The sequence below is a fragment of the Cyprinus carpio genome, chromosome A24, assembly GCF_018340385.1.
Source record: "Cyprinus carpio isolate SPL01 chromosome A24, ASM1834038v1, whole genome shotgun sequence".
NCBI lineage: Eukaryota > Metazoa > Chordata > Actinopteri > Cypriniformes > Cyprinidae > Cyprinus > Cyprinus carpio.
The window spans coordinates 9,226,494-9,244,743 of record NC_056595.1 but is presented as its reverse complement, the minus strand read 5'-3'; the positions used below and the strand labels follow the sequence as shown (position 1 = coordinate 9,244,743).

The following is an 18,250-nucleotide window of genomic DNA, read 5'->3' as shown; positions in this document are numbered from 1 at the left end:
GTGTGACAAAGGAGCTGTTAAAAATGTATTTGTCTTCGAATCATACAAGAGATTAATTCAAGAACGCTGATTCATCCAGTAATGAAACCAGTACATCTTGAGTGAGTCACTGAATCATTCAATCATAAAATTATATGTGCTTTTGTTTAGTTGAGGAAAGACAAAAAAAATTCACACCTCATGCAGTTATATTTTGCACAACAAACAGCTCTTAAAGAGTCAGGTTTTATGTAGCATGCTGTTTTTGTTCATGGTATTCAGCTCCAATAAACGGTTTGCAAAAAAAGAGACTCAGGATAAATGTTTGATATCATTATTCAATCACATTGGAATCAAAAATGGAAATCGAAAAAAAAAAAAATAGGATCAGTAAGTAGAATCGGAATCGATAAAATTCAAAACAATACCAAACCCTACTTGTTGTTGCTGTAGTTTGTTACTCTGAATTTACTCAGCATCTCTTAAAGTGCAGCTCTGTTTTGACAATGGCTTATCAGATAATTTGTTCCGTTCATTGTACAGTTGTCAATTGCGGAATAATTAACAGATTCTTCAACGTAATTTTTACACTCATGTTTGTCATTCCTGAAACAGTATACATGGACGGTTTGGTACTCTTAAACTTTTCTTCCAACCCTCTACATTGCAAGTAAATCACTTGCATATGCGACTAAATCTTCACTCTGGACGACTAAATGGTGTCTAATATTAGCCAATGGCTAATAGAAATTGAGAATTTACAATACTGGTGTGTGAGTTGGAGGCTGAGTATAAGTTTAGCCACAGATATATTTTCACTCGCCAAACACTGAACGTACGCTTCAAGAGTTTCACTCTTCGTCAAAGCGACCTGTGATATTTTGCAGTTCATCTCAATGGAGTGCAGCGTGCATCTGTTTTTGTATTTGGTGTACCTTAAACTCTAGTATGTAGGCACACAACTCGTTGTCGCTTCCTCTCACTCGCGCAAAGTGTCAAAATAACGTATGTAGTATTATTATATTATTATTCTTATTACTGTGCCATCGTGGAAATGCATGTGCTATTCTATTTTTTGATCAGTTGACCAGCTATACTGACCAATCAGGTATCTAGGCAACCAGTTTATAGTTTTGAGAGTAGGGTACCAACCTCTCATTACATGACACAGCGCAGAGCGCACCTACTAACTGACTGCACTTGTACTATCTGCCAGTGGCCCTTAGAGCCTGCGCGATCAGCAACAGCTCTCCTATGGACACTACATACAACGTTGTTCAATGCTGCCACCATCACAACCGTTGGGCAAAGGGTCTGATCATTTGTTTGTGCTTTGTGACAACACTCTACTCGCCTTGCACGGCGGCACCATTGCGCTGACAAAGATGTACCGGGAGAAGCGTGACATATTACAAGATCCGATCGTCATTTGCAAAAGGTCAAATATTCCCCTTCAGAGTCAGAATTGGCGAATAATATTTGCAACAAATTCTCACGGTACAACTTTTTATTAGCCATTTGGTGATTTTCTCTCACAAATCTCTCAATTTACTCACACCCGATATGAACTGAATACTTCCGCATCAATAATATGATAGCTCACTTGCTCTTGCTATTTCCCTCGAACACTTTGAATAAGAAACTTGACGTAACGTTGGTCTAGAGAATCGAAAGTACTACATGTCTACCATTAGTGGGTAGGGAATACAAATGAGATATTACACCATATTAGGAACTACAGTCTGTTTTTATTAAGTATGACGTCTTTGTTGCAATTTGCGACTTTGGCGCTTAGAGGGTAATATTCATGAATCCAGCAGCTTGTTAATCCTTGGGGCATTTTTTACATGGTGTTGCATGCATCAGTTCAAAAGAAGTTAACCCTCTGGAGTCTAAGGGTATTTTTGGGCCTGGAGAGTTTTGTCATGCTCTGACATTTTTGCTTTTTCAGTTTCTTATTAAATATCTAAATGCTAAAGTCTAATCTCACTTAATAAGCCAAAAATGGGGTTACAATAATATGTGAGCAAGCAATGTATTACATGATTGTGTTTTGATGAAAAAAAATGCTATGCACGTGGTTAGTGAAAAACACTAAAAATGTTAAAATCACTTGAATAAGGCAATTAAAACACCTACAGAACATTGGTTCCTGGGACCTTTGAGAACCTGGAGCTTGTAGCCTAGAATTTTTTTTTCTAAATTATGTGAAAATCATCTTGTTTACTCACTTACAAAAAAACAAGATATTGATTTAAAATTTCTAAGACACTTTTTGTTGGTAAAAGTCTCATATGCGAGTAGGCGTTTCAACTATCATGAATATCATTGTGATTCACACTGAGAAGACAAAGGCCTGCATAATGAGCTGCATAATGAGCCATTCCAGTCAAGCAGTGTCACTGAAGAGGATGGAGTTACAAGGAAAGAATGTGAGGACAAAATAAAAAGTGTGTAACATAATTTTATGTTTGTAGCTTATTTAGAATATATTTAATTATCCCACAAACCAATCATTTTAATATTCACTTGTGAGTGCAAGTTAAACAGTTTATTAGGAACAATCAAAGCTGACTTTCCAAACTGAATTTTTTGCATCATTACTCCAGTCACACCATCCTTCAGAAATCCTTTTAACAATCTTATTTCTACACAAAAAAACACTTAGTGTTATATTATCATTATCATCATTATTATTATTATATATTATTATTAATGTTGAAAAGAGAGCGAGAGAATACTTTTTTTTCAGGTTTTTAGGGGGGATAAATTGAATAGAACAGCATTGTTTGTTACATTTGTTAAAGTTACATTTATATTATTTACATCAAGCTTTTGAATGGTATAGTAGTGTATAATGTTATTGGAAAAAAAAACTTCATTATATTTCACTTGATTATTACATTTAGTCAGGAATTATAGTTTGGAAAAAAGTCTAACTCGTTTAAAATGTTTACACGTTATGTGAAAATAGTATAAGTACATAAATAAAATACAAAAGAGAGATTACTCATGTTTATGATCTCTGATGAATAAAGTGCTTCATTCTTTTTTTCTGAGGAAATCCAAATCTCAAATGCCTCAACCCCATCACATCTTTTTGGGGTAAATTATGTCTTATTCTCTCATCGCGACGCAAAACAGTAAAATAAAAAAAAACTTGACACAATCTCGCTGCGTTGTCTTCTGTTGTGTGGGATATTCAAGCCACGTGCTTCAGTGAAACATTAGAATCTGAATAGCGCGTTCAGCGCGGGGGCATGGTCACATTAGAAGATAATGAAGGGAGACGTGAAAAACGGGACATTGCGTTGTTTTCATATGGATTACTTTATCACAGAATATTTTTAGTGATTAAGTTTTAAAAGTAGAATGTCAAGCTTTCTATAGATATCTCTTCATGTCTCTTCGTGAGAGTTTCACTGAGTTTAAGTACATTTTAATGACGCGTTGTAAATGAAGATCAGTGCAGAACAAAGGCTGCAGACAGCACACCTTGTTTGTTGTCTTTATTTTTATAAGTGCACAAAGTTTTGTTGTTCTGTCTGTATACAAAAAAGTAGACCCTTTACAGATCGATTGATGTATTGCTCTTCTGTACGATCAAAACTGCAAGTGTAATTTAAGTTCTTTTGGGGAGCAAATGGAAGTTCTTTTGGGGTTATCAGGAGCAAATGCCTCGTATATGCGTTAATCGAATTAAAGAGTGTTAAATAAAAAGAAAAAGTCTATAAAAATGGATATGGGGGGGTGAACAAAGGCCTCCTGTAGTGAATTGATGCATTTTTGTAAGAAAAATATTTATATCCAAAATGTAATAATCACTTTAATGTAGGTTGCACCAACAGTTGTACACGGAAGTAGCTCCAGGCTGATGACGTATGAGCTGGCATAGTGCATGCGCCGGTGAGTTCTCGTGAAAGCAAAATTTGTTAACAGGAGCAAAGGAAACAAAAGTTTCCTTACTTCAAAGGAAAACCAGTCTTCCCTTGGCTTATATCGAAATCCTCCGACATTCTTCTTTACAAATCCTCATTTTTTACTTTCAATCAGTGAACGTTGTTTTGTTTTGATCTCTCCCCTGCCCTTCAGCGTTCGTCACTTCTGAGAGGCGGCATGCGCAAACGCCGAGCTACCATTTACAACAGTGAGCGCAAGCTTATTTGTCATTTCAACTTCATATTTGGGTCTTCATATTTGGGTTGATTCTCAATCTAAAGCTTTGTGGAGAGGTAATCGAAGCTGACCAGATTTTTAAACCACATAGGCTGCAAAGATATTTTATTTGCTGGCACAGGAAATAAAATGATAAATATAAATTTGGCCCAGCTGTGGCCAATACTATTAGGATCTGGAAAAGGGTGGACATGTCTAATGGGAGGACCTTTCAAATTTTGTAACAACACAACCTTATGGCACCAACTGTGAATTTTTTTATGTGGAAATCGGCCATTTGTTCCAGCTCTCTTTGGTCTACATTGGGCATAAAATACATGCAGTGCCACGGACCAGAATCGCAGAATCCAGTCATAAAAAACATAATTTACAGTTTAAGCGGGAATGTCACGGAATTTGTTAAATTTTGGATTAATTATTCAAAAGTAGGTCATTACACTTAAAGCATCAAATTGTAATATGGACTAGTATCTGTAAATATTAAGCCGGAAAAGTCGATTTAAATATGATCTGCATGTTCTGCGTGTCTTTGTTAACGTATGGCGCAGATGCACAATTTTGTTTACTTACACACATATGGAGGCGTGCGTGAAACTCGCGGTGATTTCAGCGTCTGCCGTCTCACTAAAAAAAAAAAAAAAAAAAGTGAAAGGCAGGACATACAGCCACGTATGGTGACCATACTCAGGAATTCGTGCTCTGCATTTAACCCATCCAAAGTGCCACACACCACAGCAGTGGAACACACACACACACAGAGCAGTGGGCAGCCATTTATGCTGCGGCGCCCAGGGAGCAGTTGGGTGGTTCCGTGCCTTGCTTCAAGGGCACCAAAGTCGTGGTATTGCCAGCCCGAGGACTCAAACCAACACCCTTAGGGTTAGGAGGTCAACTCTCTAACCATTAGGCCACGACTTCCCTAATAAATACGGGGACCCGTAAAATACTCGGGATGGGTCAACGATTTTCGAATATTCGATTAGTCGATTTAATGACCCTCCCCCCCGATTATCGATTAGGCTGTGCATAGATCTATAAAGCAATAAGTTGTGAGACAGTCTTCTGTGTCACCGCGTCCACAAATGACTCAAAATAATAAACCACAAAGTTAACAAAAACGATGCACTCCACTGTGCTGCGAGAGCGAGAAGCTTTCTGTTTTCCCACGTACTTAAATCATTAAATATGAGTAGTAGCTGCATTAAAATTATTTATTTGTTGAAGGAATAAAATGTAATATTCCACTGGTGTTGACCATTTAAAATTCAACTCTTGTTATGTTGATTCTTCTGAAGTAAATAACATTGTTACTTTTCACAATGGTATAAAATGCTGGAAAAAAATTAGGTATAAACGCTTGGAAAAAAAACGTTAAACGTAAACGGGCTTAAAAACGTTTAATCGAAATAAGCTTGGGCTTTGTTACTTTAACATACACAAAGCCTCAGGCTTTGTCAATTTTAGAGAAAATACACCACAAATGTTTTTTTTACGGCTCTTTTGTCTGTAGTAAAAACTAAAAATTATATAATATATATATATATATATTCTATATATAGATATATATTATATATATATATATATATTATATATATATAATATATATATAATATAAACACATACAGGTCCTTCTCAAAAAAATTAGCATATTGTGATAAAAGTTCATTCAATTTTTATTACATTATGGAGAATAAACTTTCATATATTTTTTAGATTCATTGCAACACCCAACTGAATATTTCAGGTCTTTTATTGTTTTAATACTGATGATTTTGGCATACAGCTCTGGAAAACCCAAAATTCCTATCTCAAAAAATTAACATATCATGAAAAGGTTCTCTAAACGAGCTATTAACCTAATCATTCTGAATCAACTAATTAACTCTAAACACCTGCAAAAGATTCCTGAGGCTTTTAAAAAAACAAAACTCCCAGCCTGGTTCATTACTCAAACCGCAATCATGGTAAGACTGCCGACCTGACTGCTGTCCAGGAAGGCCATCATTGACACCCTCAAGCGAGAGGGTAAGACCCAGAAAGAAATTTTCTGAACGAATAGGCTGTTCCAGAGTGCTGTATCAAAGGCACCTCAGTGGGAAGTCTGTGGGGAAGGAAAAAGTGTGGCAAAAAACGCTGCACAACGAGAAGAGGTGACCGGACCCTGAGGAAGATTGTGGAGAAGGACCGATTACAGACCTTGGGGGACCTGCGGAAGCAGTGGACTGAATCGGAGTAGAAACATCCAGAGCACCGTGCACAGGCTTGTGTGCTTTTGAACACAGAAACAGCGGCAGAAGACACCTGTGACCTGGGGCTACAGAGAAGCAGCACTGGACTGTTTGCTCAGTGGTCCAAAGTACTTTTTTCGGATGAAAGCAAATTTTGCATGTCATTCGGAAATCAAGGTGCCAGCGTATGGAGGAAGGACTGGGGAGAAGGAAAAATGCCAAAATGCCTGAAGTCCAGTGTCAAGTACCCACAGTCAGTGATGGTCTGGGGTTGCCATGTCAGCTGCTGGTGGTTGGTCCACTGGTTTTATAAAGGGCAGGGTCAATGCAGTAGATATAAGGAGGATTTTGGAGCACTTCATGCTTACATATGCTGAAAAGCTTTATGGAGATGAAGATTTCGTTTTTTCAGCACGACCTGGCAACTGCTCACAGTGCCAAAACACTGGTTGGTAAATGGTTTACTGGACCATGGTATTACTGTGCTCAATTGGCCTGCCAACTCTCCTGACCTGAACCCCATAGGAATCTGTGGGATATTGTGAAGAGAAAGAGTTGAGAGACACAAGACCCAACACCTCTGGATGAGCTTAAGGCTGCTATCGAAGCATCCTGGGCCTCCATAACAACTTCAGCAGTGCCACAGGGCTGATTGCCTCCATGCCACGCCGCAACTGAAGCAGTCATTTCTGCAAAAAGGATTCCGACAAGGTATTGAGTGCATAACTGAACATAATTATTTGAAGGTTGACTTTTTGTATTAAAAACACTTTTCTTTTTATTCGGCGGTCGGATGAAATGTGTTAATTTTTGAGCATAGGAATTTTGGCGTTTTCATGAGCTGTATGCCAAAATCATCAGTATTAAAACAATAAAAGACCTGAAATATTTTAGTTGGTGTGCAATGAATCTGTAAATATATGAGTTTAATTTTTATCATTACATTATGGAAAATAATGAACTTTTATCACAATATGCTAATTTTATGAGAAGGACCTGTATATATCTACACAACTCAACTCACGGTCTTGCGCTGGCCGCTTTGTAGGCTATTTAAAAAACAAACAAACTTGAATTTAACAAACATAAAATGCTCCAAATCAATTTCTGAATTAAATTATTAATTAAAGAATCGAAATGAACCCCCATGACCATGTAAAAAAAACTAAACTAAACTATTATATGGTTGCAACAACAGCTGTGTACACTAAAAAATCCGGGGTATTTTTTTTTAACCCAAGTGTTGGGTTGAGCCTTTTTAATTGTATGAAGTAAAAATAAGCTAGGAATATAGTAAAAAATTAATCAACTTTATCTGGTTAAATCAACCCCCTTATTGCTGGGTTAAATAAACAACCTAATTTGCTGTGGTGTAAAATTAACCCAAGATGGGGTTCAGGTCCTATTTGTCCCGCCAATAACTGTTAGACTGTGGACATGCCTCATTTTCTTTTTTTTCTTTTTTGTTGAATAAAAATATGAATAGGTTATTGTTATAAATAGACGTAAAAATGTTCAAATTAGTGCCGTCATTCAGGCTGTTCACAATATGTTTTAGCGCGTACTGTGTTTTATGATATTCTGTTTTAGCACGTAATGTGTTTTAAGCCTAATATTCATGTCTGAATTAATCTGTTCTAATCTTAATTAATCTGTAAACTTTTTAAAAAAATGCTATGAATGTTCATGCTCATTTTAAAAATAGAAATGTCCTAGGCTCCTACAGCCTTAGCAGTTGATAATCAACGGACTGTTATGTTAGGCTAATAAGTGCCATCATTCGGTTATGTTATATTAACCCTCTGGAGTCGATTAACGCGTATACGCGTTTTGGGGTATTTGCTCCTGATAACCCCGAAAAGAACTTAAATTACACTTTCAGTTTTAATTGTACAGATAAGAGCAATACAATCGAATCTGTAAAGGGTCTACTTTTTTTTGTATACAGACATAAAACTTTGTGCACTTATAAAATAAAGATAACAAACAAGGAGTGCTGTCTGCAGCCTTTGTCTGCGCTGATCTTCATTTACAAACGCGTCATTAAAATGAACTGTAACTCGGTGAATACTCAACGAAGAGACATGAGACATATATCTATAGAAAGCTTGACATTATCTACTTTTAAACTAAACAAGTGCTGCCGAAAACAAATATTCTGTGTAGTAATCCATATGAAAACAACGCAATGTCCGTTTTTCACGTCTCCCTTCATTATTCTTCTAATGCGACCACACACCCCCGCTGCCTGAACGCACTTTCAAGTTTTTTTTATTTTACTTTTTTGCTTCGCGATGAGGGGAATAAGACATAATTCACCCCAAAAAGATGTGATGTGGTTGAGGATTTGGATTTCCTCAGAAAAAAAGGAATGAATATTCAGCAGAGATCATAAACATGAGTAAGTCTCTTTTTATTTATTTATATACTTGTACTAGTTTTCACATAACGTGTAAACATTTTACGAGTTAGACTTTTTCCAAAGACTTTTCCAAACTATAATTCCTAACTAAATGTATAATCAAGTGAAATATTATTAAGTTTCAATAACAATATACACTACTATACCATTCAAAGCTTGATGTAAATATAAATGTACCCTAAAATGTAACAAATGTAACAAACAATGCTGTTCTTTCAATTATCCCCCCTAAAAAACCTGAAAAAAATATTCTCCGCTCTTTTCAACATTAATAATAATAATAATAATAATGCTAATAATAATAATAATAATCATAATAACAATAACATAATACAACACCAACAACAAAAATAAATGTTTTTGTAGAAAATAATTTTAAAAGGATTTCTGAAGGATTGTGTGACTGGGAGTAATGATGCAAAAAAAAATCAGTTTGAAAAGTCAGCTTTGATTGTTCCTAATAAACCGTTTAACTGCACTCACAAGTGAATATTAAATTATGTTGTGGGATAATTAAATATATTCTAAATAAACTACAAACATATAATTATAAACATTTATTTTGTCCTCACATTCTTTCTTGTAACTCATCCCTCTCAGTGACACAGCTGACTGAATGGCTCATTATACAGCTCATTATGCAGGTCTTTGTCTTCTCAGGTGTGAATTCATGATAGTTGACGCCTTCTCGCATATGACTTTTACCAACAAAAAGTGTCTTAGACAATTTAAATCAATATATTGTTTTCTTTAAGTGAGTAAACAAGATGATTTTCACATAATTTAGAAGAGAAAAATTCTAGGCTACAAGCTCCAGTTCTCAAAAGTCCCGGGAACCAATGTTCTGTATGTGTTTTTATTGCCTTATTCAAGTGATTTATACATTTTTAGTTTTTCACTAACCACGCATAACATTTTTTTTTCTCAAAAAACACAATCATGTACATACATGCTGCTCACATATTATTATAGCCTAGTTTGTGCTGATTACAGTGAGATTAGACTTAAGCCATTTTAGATATTTATAAGAAAACTGAAAAAAGCAAAACTGTCAGGGCATGACAAAACTTCTTCAGGCCCCAAAAATACCCTTAGACTCCAGAGGGTTAATATGTTTCAGCAATCATACAAAACCATCAATTGGCTTGGGTTAGGATAGACCTTTCTCTAATGAATTTAAACAGTTTGTTATCATACAGACTGAAAGTCTGAATAGTCTCTGTCTCCTCTCTCTCTTTTTATGGTGTGTGTGTTATGCGCGCGTGAGTTAGTGCTGGGCGTTTATACTGGTTTACACCGAAAAAACCGGTGTATATTTTCGTTACGATATTAATTTTTAATTATACCGCCATACCGATGTATTTAATTACTCAACGTTCGGAACGTTATGCTGTGCCGCGGGCACACTGTTTCAGACGGACCCTTTACAATGTTGCACTTCTAAGCAGCGACAGCGGGTAAACACAGTAGTGCTCTGGTGTTACGTTATAACGCCTGTTTCACACATACTCCATCTGCATTGCGTATGCGTTGCATATTTTTTTTTTCGCACCCATGTTAACGGATTCCAGCGTTCATACTGCACGAGGTTGTGGTCCGTCAGTGCGTTCCAGGAGCGGTGCGTCTGCAGCAGTGCAGCGAACGTTTATGTACCGAGTCTAGTTTTGCTGTGCTGCACGCGCTGAATTGTGAAAGCGCATTGTTGGCGGGAAAAATGAACATGGATTGACACGGAAATGCAGTCAGTCATTTCACAATAAATGTATACTAATTAAAGCTGTTTCACACGCAAACACATGGGTTTTTGGCTAGGTTTAAAAACAAGAAAAAGTGCACTTTTAGATAAACAAGGAAAACAATATATATATAGATATATATAATATATATATATATTAGTGCTGTCAAATGATTAATCACGATTAATGACATCCAAAATAAAAGTTTATGTTTACATAATATAGTATGTGTGTACAGGGTATATTTATTATGTATATATAAATACACACACATAAATTATATATTTAAGAAAATATTTACATGTATATACATTTATATATTTATATTCTTATATTTTTATATTATATCTAAATATATTTAATGTATATAAACATAACTTATTCTTCTTACATATATACATGCATGTGGTGTGTATTTATATATACATAATAAATATACACAGTATACACACATATATTATGTAAACAAAACTTTTATTTGGATGTGATTAATCGTGATTAATCATTTGACAGCCCTCAATATATATATATATATATATATATATATATCTATATATATATATATATATATATATATATATATATATATATACACCATATATACACATATTATATATATATACATATATATCATATATATACTGTTCACTTTTATGGGCAGCAGAAAAAACTAAGTTCATTAAGACCCGTGGGATTGCTTATGATAAAGATTTAAATGCAAAAGGCACGAGACTATTTCTGTCTGTGGTGTTTTAATTTGAAATATTTTAACAAGAAAAGTAGGAATGCATGAATAATGCGTTGTTTATATTTATTGAGTTTAAACTAATGTCTATAACTATGAAAGATTGTTACTGTTCTGTGATAAAAGACTCACAATGCTGAGAAAAAAAAAAAAAAATTAAATAAATAATATATATATATATATAGTATGTGGTTTGTGTGTGTGTATGTGTGTGTGTGTGTGTGTGTTTTACATGATTGAAATCAAAACAATGAACAAATGTTGTGTGTGTCGACTAAACAGCCGCGGATCATAGCGGACTGCAAACCGTCGCACTGCAGACGGTGTATGTGTGAAACAGGCGTTACAGGGAATAGTATGCTGTAGGAACTAGTAGAACATGACACAGAAGAACTGCCGAAAAAGAGGAGCCTGGTCTGTTGTTTGGAGGGTTTTTGGTTTCCAAAAATCCGACTTCGACCAAACAACCATTTTATGCAAGTGCTGTCGGGCTAAAAGCACGTCTTGGAACCAACCAGCCAGAAAATGCCTTGTACACCTGATTATGCATTAAAAATTAAAAAAAAAAAAAAAAAAAGTAATTCATAAATCGGCAAACCGGCATAATTTAGAAAAAAACCGTGATATTTTTGGTCAAAACCGCCCAGCACTAGCGTGAGTGTGTTAAATAAAACATTCCAGTATTTCTGAGGGGGGGGAAAATAAAGGCTATTTTAAGAAAAAAAATTAATAAGTTGTTTTCATGCATTTAAATAATTAGACATGCTAAAACACAGAATTAGGTAAAACAATAAAACATATGGTGAAGAAAAAAAATAAAACATTCCATAGGGTCTAAAAATGTATAATTTTTGTTAACCTGAAATAAATTGATGTGAAAATATATAACTTTCATGATTTTAATTAATTAGATATGCTTGTTGATTAATAAAATTTAATTTAACCATTAAAAAGGAGTCGAGAAAAATTTAAACTGAAAAAATGGAATTTGGAAAAAAAAAAAGTGTACGGAATTTATGGGGGAAAAAAACGGATTTCATAGGGGCCCTATATGAGATAACCAAGGACTCTGCTCAATTCAAGAACTAAGATTTGTTTACCAGCATCATCATATTTTGTCTTTTGTTCAGTTACGCTCTGCTCTCTAGGCCTATGGAGTTTCCATGGGCATCCCCTATTTCCTCTCATCCTATGTGGGATTGGATAGCACCACCCTCTGGTCGGCCATCTGTTTCTTTAATATATAGTAAACTTAATGATCACAGTTGCAAGGCCTCTCTCTATTAAATCTACAGTCGTGGCCAAAAGTTTTGAGAATTACATAAATATTGGAAATTGGAAAAAATTTCTGCTTAAGTTTTATTAATAGCAATTTGCATATACTCCAGAATGTTATGGAAGAGTGATCAGATGAATTGCATAGTCCTTCTTTGCCATGAAAATTAACTTAATCCCAAAAAAAACCTTTCCACTGCAATTTCCTTGCTGTCATTAAAGGACCTGCTGAGATCATTTCAGTAATCATCTTGTTAACTCAGGTGAGAATGTTGACGAGCACAAGGCTGGAGATTATTATGTCAGGCTGATTGGGTAAGAATGGCAGATTTGACATGTTAAAAAGGAGGGTGGATGCTTGAAATCATTGTTCTTCCATTGTTAACCACTGGTGACCTGCAAAGAAACACGTGCAGCCATCATTGCGTTGCATAAAAATGGCTTCACAGGCAAGGATATTGTGGCTACTAAGATTGCACCTAAATCAACAATTTATAGGTTCATCAAGAACTTCAAGGAAAGAGGTTAAATTCTTGTAAAGAAGGCTTCAGGGTGTCCAAGAAAGTCCAGCAAGGCGCCAGGATCGTCTCCTAAAGAGGATTCAGCTGCGGGATCGTAGTGCCACCAGTGCAGAGCTTGCTCAGGAATGGCAGCAGGCAGGTGTGAGCACATCTGCACGCACAGTGAGGCGAAGACTTTTGGAAGATGGCCTAGGTGTCAAGAAGGGCAGCAAAGAAGCTACTTCTCTCCAAAAAAAACATCAGGGACAGATTGATCTTCTGCAGAAAGTATAGTGAATGGACAGCTGAGGACTGGGGCTATAGTCATATTCTCCGATGAAGCCCCTTTCCGATTGTTTGGGGCATCTGGAAAAAGCGCTTGTCCAGAGAAGAAAAGGTGAGTGCTACCATCAGTCCCTCCTGTGTCATGCCAACAGTAAAGCATCCTGACACCAGTCATGTGTGGGGTTGCTTCTCATCCAAGGGAGTGGGCTCACTCACAATTCTGCCCAAAAACACAGCCATGAATAAAGAAGTGGTACCAAAACACCCTCCAACAGCAACTTCTTCCAACAACCCAACAACAGTTTGGTGAAGAACAATGCATTTTCCAGCACGATGGAGCACCGTGCCATAAGGCCAAAAGTGATAACTAAGTGGCTCGGGGACCAGAATGTTGAAATTTTGGGTCCATGGCCTGGAAACTCCCCAGATCGTAATCCCATTGAGACTTGTGGTCAATCCTCAAGAGGCGGGTGGACAAACAAAAACCCACTAATTCTGACAAACTCCAAGAAGTTATTATGAAAGAATGGGTTTTGCTATCAGTCAGGATTTGGCCCAGAAGTTGATTGAGAGCATGCCCAGTCGAATTGCAGAGGTCCTGAAAAAGAAGGGCCAAACACTGCAAATACTGACTCTTTGCATCAATGTCATGTAATTTGTCGCGAGAAAAGCCTTTGAAACGTATGAAGTGCTTGTAATTATATTTCAGTACATCACAGAAACAACTGAAACAAAGATCTAAAAGCAGTTTAGCAGCAAACTTTTTGAAAACTAATATTTATGTAATTCTCAAAACTTTTGGCCACGACTGTACATGGAATCGTGAATTAACAGACTGGAGGGTGTGGTCTAGGCATGGGGCAATCTGAGATTTTGATGATATGATAACCTTAAGCAAAAATATCACGGTTTCACAGTATTGTTACAGCTCTGAAATGTGTTATTTTTAAATGACTGGGTAAAAAAAATATTTTTTCCTGCTGGACACAATACATTTTGTTTTTGAGCAACATACAGAATATTCGAAACAGTAGAATTTAATTTTTTTCTTTGATTTGTTTCCTAAAAGAAAAAAATATAAAGACTGACATCTTTATTTTTAGCCTGAATCTGTAATTATTACAGTTATTTCATTTTAGTTTATAAATTAAATATACATATCATTTATGTAATTTCTTATCATTTAGTTATATAATAATAATAATACACATAATTTGATTTAATAACCCAATTTGAAGCCAAAAACGAATGTTCTGACAAGCTTTGTGAAGTTATACCACGTATACTTTTTAGAAGACAGTAAGCTCCCCTCAGAAATACATTCATATAAACCCCAAATCAATATTGAGGATTTTCTTCCAATAGTTTGTGCATCATGAACAATGAGTGATCTGCCCGCTACAGCATTTTTCTCTGTGCGTCCGTCTTCAGCATCTCTGGCCTATGTTAACGGGCATTAACAGACTTAATATTTTCACAAAAATTACATTTTGAAAAATCACAGCATTACAACGCAGTTTGTGCAAGTACAGAACAGAGAGTTGCAATAAGGCAAAAAACGGCCGGTTGCCGATCGCATAAGTCAAAGTATATTCGAGCCGTCCACACATCATCGGAATTACGCTATTTTTCAAGAGGGCTCATCCATCCGCGCTCATCTGTGGTTGAGCATACTTTTGAAAGCTGTGCAGACGCGGCTGTGTGCGAGACGGAAAGGAACGCTGAATGTGAACCCGGGCATTAAGTTCCGGGGGCAGCTCCTTAAGTTCGGCCATCCTACACACACATGACTAATCTTAACTTCTAAAAACTTGGCTTATCGTCTTATCCATTTCAAAGTCATCCATAGGCATACATAACTCCTTGCAAGAGGTATAAAATGAAAACTGCAATCGACCTATAACTGCCATATCTGTAACACTGTATCAGTTACTTTTCTCCACATGTTTTGGGAATGTCCAATTGTTCTCAACCTATGGACTAGTGTTGTCACGGTACCAAAATTTAAGTATTCGGTAGCGATACCAGTGAAAATCCACGGTTCTCGGTACCAATTTCGGTACCAAAGCAAAACAGAAAAATATGCTAATTAAAAAAAAAAACACTTTTTATCACTAAAAATAAAACCAATGCCATTCTTTATACTTATTTACAATTGTGTTTAAAGTTTTTCTACAAGTAATATAATTATGAAAAACAGTAAACAAGTTTCACCCAAATTTAATTTGTCTTAATGAAATTTAAACACATTTTATTTTTTGTTAAATAAGGGAATTTGCTATTAAAATTAAAACATGGAAGAAATATTGTGTGATTTAGTTCTTAAAAAAATAAAGTTTTATTAATTTTTTTCAAACAGTAGTAGCAGTATCACATAAATTCATACTAAATAATAGTAATATTTCTAGCACAATGCTTTTATGTAAAAATAAAATTATTTTGACGACGGTTGCAGTGTTTCCCACAGCCTTACACTCCCCCGCCCCCATATATACAGGTCCTTCTCAAAAAATTAGCATATTGTGATAAAAGTTCATTATTTTCCATAACGTAATGATAAAATTAAACTTTCATATATTTTAGATTCATTGCACACCAACTGAAATATTTCAGGTCTTTTATTGTTTTAATACTGATGATTTTGGCCATACAGCTCATGAAAACCCAAAATTCCTATCTCAAAAAATTTAGCATATTTCATATGACCAAGTAAAAGAAAGAAAAGTGTTTTAATACAAAAAAAAAAAAAGTCAACCTTCAAAATAATTATGTTCAGTTATGCACTCTCAATACTTGGTCGGGAATCCTTTTGCAGAAATGACTGCTTCAATGCGGCGTGGCATGGAGGCAATCGAGCCTGTGGCACATGCTGAGGTGTTATGGAGGCCCAGGATGCTCGATAGCGGCCTTAAGCTCATCCAGAGTGTTGGGTCTTGCGTCTCTCAACTTTCTCTTCACAATATCCCACAGATTCTCTATGGGGTCAGGTCAGGAGAGTTGGCAGGCCAATTGAGCACAGTAATACCATGGTCAGTAAACCATTTACCAGTGGTTTTGGAACTGTGAGCAGGTGCCAGGTCGTGCTGAAAAACGAAATCTTCATCGCCATAAACTTTTCAGCAGATGGGAAGCATGAAGTGCTCCAAAATCTCCTGATAGCTTGCTGGATTGACCCTGCCCTTGATAAACACAGTGGACCAACACCAGCAGCTGACGTGGCACCCCAGACCATCACTGACTGTGGGTACTTGACACTGGACTTCAGGCATTTTGGCATTTCCTTCTCCCCAGTCTTCCTCCAGACTCTGGCACCTTGATTTCCGAACGACATGCAAAATTTGCTTTCATCCGAAAAAAAGTACTTTGGACCACTGAGCAACAGTCCAGTGCTGCTTCTCTGTAGCCCAGGTCAGGCGCTTCTGCCGCTGTTTCTGGTTCAAAGCACACGCCCTGTGCACGGTGGCTCTGGATGTTTCTACTCCAGACTCAGTCCACTGCTTCCGCAGGTCCCCCAAGGTCTGGAATCGGTCCTTCTCCACAAACTTCCTCAGGGTCCGGTCACCTCTTCTCGTTGTTGCAGCGTTTTTGCCACACTTTTTCCTTCCCACAGATTCCCACTGAGGTGCCTTGAGACAGCACTCTGGGAACAGCCTATTCGTTCAGAAATTTCTTTCTGTGTCTTACCCTCTCGCTTGAGGGTGTCAATGATGGCCTTCTGGACAGCAGTCAGGTCGGCAGTCTTACCCATGATTGCGGTTTTGAGTAATGAACCAGGCTGGGAGTTTTTAAAAGCCTCAGGAATCTTTTGCAGGTGTTTAGAGTTAATTAGTTGATTCAGATGATTAGGTTAATAGCTCGTTTAGAGAACTTTTCATGATATGCTAATTTTTTGAGATAGGAATTTTGGGTTTTCATGAGCTGTATGCCAAAATCATCAGTATTAAAAACAAATAAAAGACCTGAAATATTTCAGTTGGTGTGCAATGAATCTACATTTTGGAAAATAATTAACTTTTATCACAATATGCTAATTTTTTGAGAAGGACCTGTACATATATATACAAATTCATTTTCTGCCAGCAGGAGGCGCTTTAAGAGCGGGAGAGATACAGGATTCTCCGGCTGCAAAGCAGCGCTGAGCTCACAAACGCTGTCTTATCGAGGATTACATGCAAAATGAAATGAAAATGAAATCGAAAATTTTCTGAATACGGTCGGTTTCCTTCTGAAATATAGTGATATAAAAACACCCGCATCGGTTTTTGATTTTGAAACCTGCAGTGCTCATGTTTATTCAATGAAGTCAAAATCTATTTGTGGCAGTCAGTTTTGATATTGTAATAAATCAATGCGTGGGAAACCCTGGGTTGCGTGAATACCTTTAAATTGACACTGGTTTTACTAAAATGAAATGGTAAAATGCTTGTGAAGTGATTCAGAACAGTTCTGGTGATGTTGTTTATGTATTTATGTCCTCACTGAGACAGCAGATGCTGAAATTACTGCAAGCATCACGCGCATCAGTCTCTGTAGTAAACAAACCCGCACGTCTCTGCCATTCATTCATTCACACAGAGACACGCAGAACATTTACAGATACTGGTCCATATGGAGATTTGATTTGATTAATTTATGCTAACTTTGACAAATTCCGTGACTGTCCATATTAAAATGTAAGTTTCATTTTCATGGCTGGATTTTGAGATTCCGACCACGTTTTCTGCTTCGTGGAAATCATAGCGCTGTATGCGTCAAGAACCAGGTTGACCGGGTACTCGGTACCACCGGTACTTAAAGAAACCTGGTACCGTGACATTTTCATTTTTTTTGTACCGACTTGGTACCGAAGTACCGGGTCTTCTGACAACACTACTATGGACACATGAGAATTTTGTTTTATTCTT

At 36.5% G+C, this 18,250-nt stretch overlaps 1 protein-coding gene across 1 annotated transcript in view; it reads right to left on the bottom strand.

Annotated features, from left to right (window-relative positions):
- The window catches only part of LOC109092439 (serine/threonine-protein kinase PRP4 homolog), a 39,573-nt gene that overhangs the window by 13,991 nt on the left and 7,332 nt on the right, over positions 1-18,250 (bottom strand). The window contains exons 4-6 of the mRNA XM_042714156.1: positions 16,890-16,908; positions 10,003-10,031; positions 3,140-3,193 (exon numbers count right to left, since the gene is read on the bottom strand). Of these exons, the coding sequence (XP_042570090.1) occupies positions 3,140-3,193; positions 10,003-10,031; positions 16,890-16,908 (102 nt within the window). The remainder of the gene's footprint in view (positions 1-3,139; positions 3,194-10,002; positions 10,032-16,889; positions 16,909-18,250) is intronic.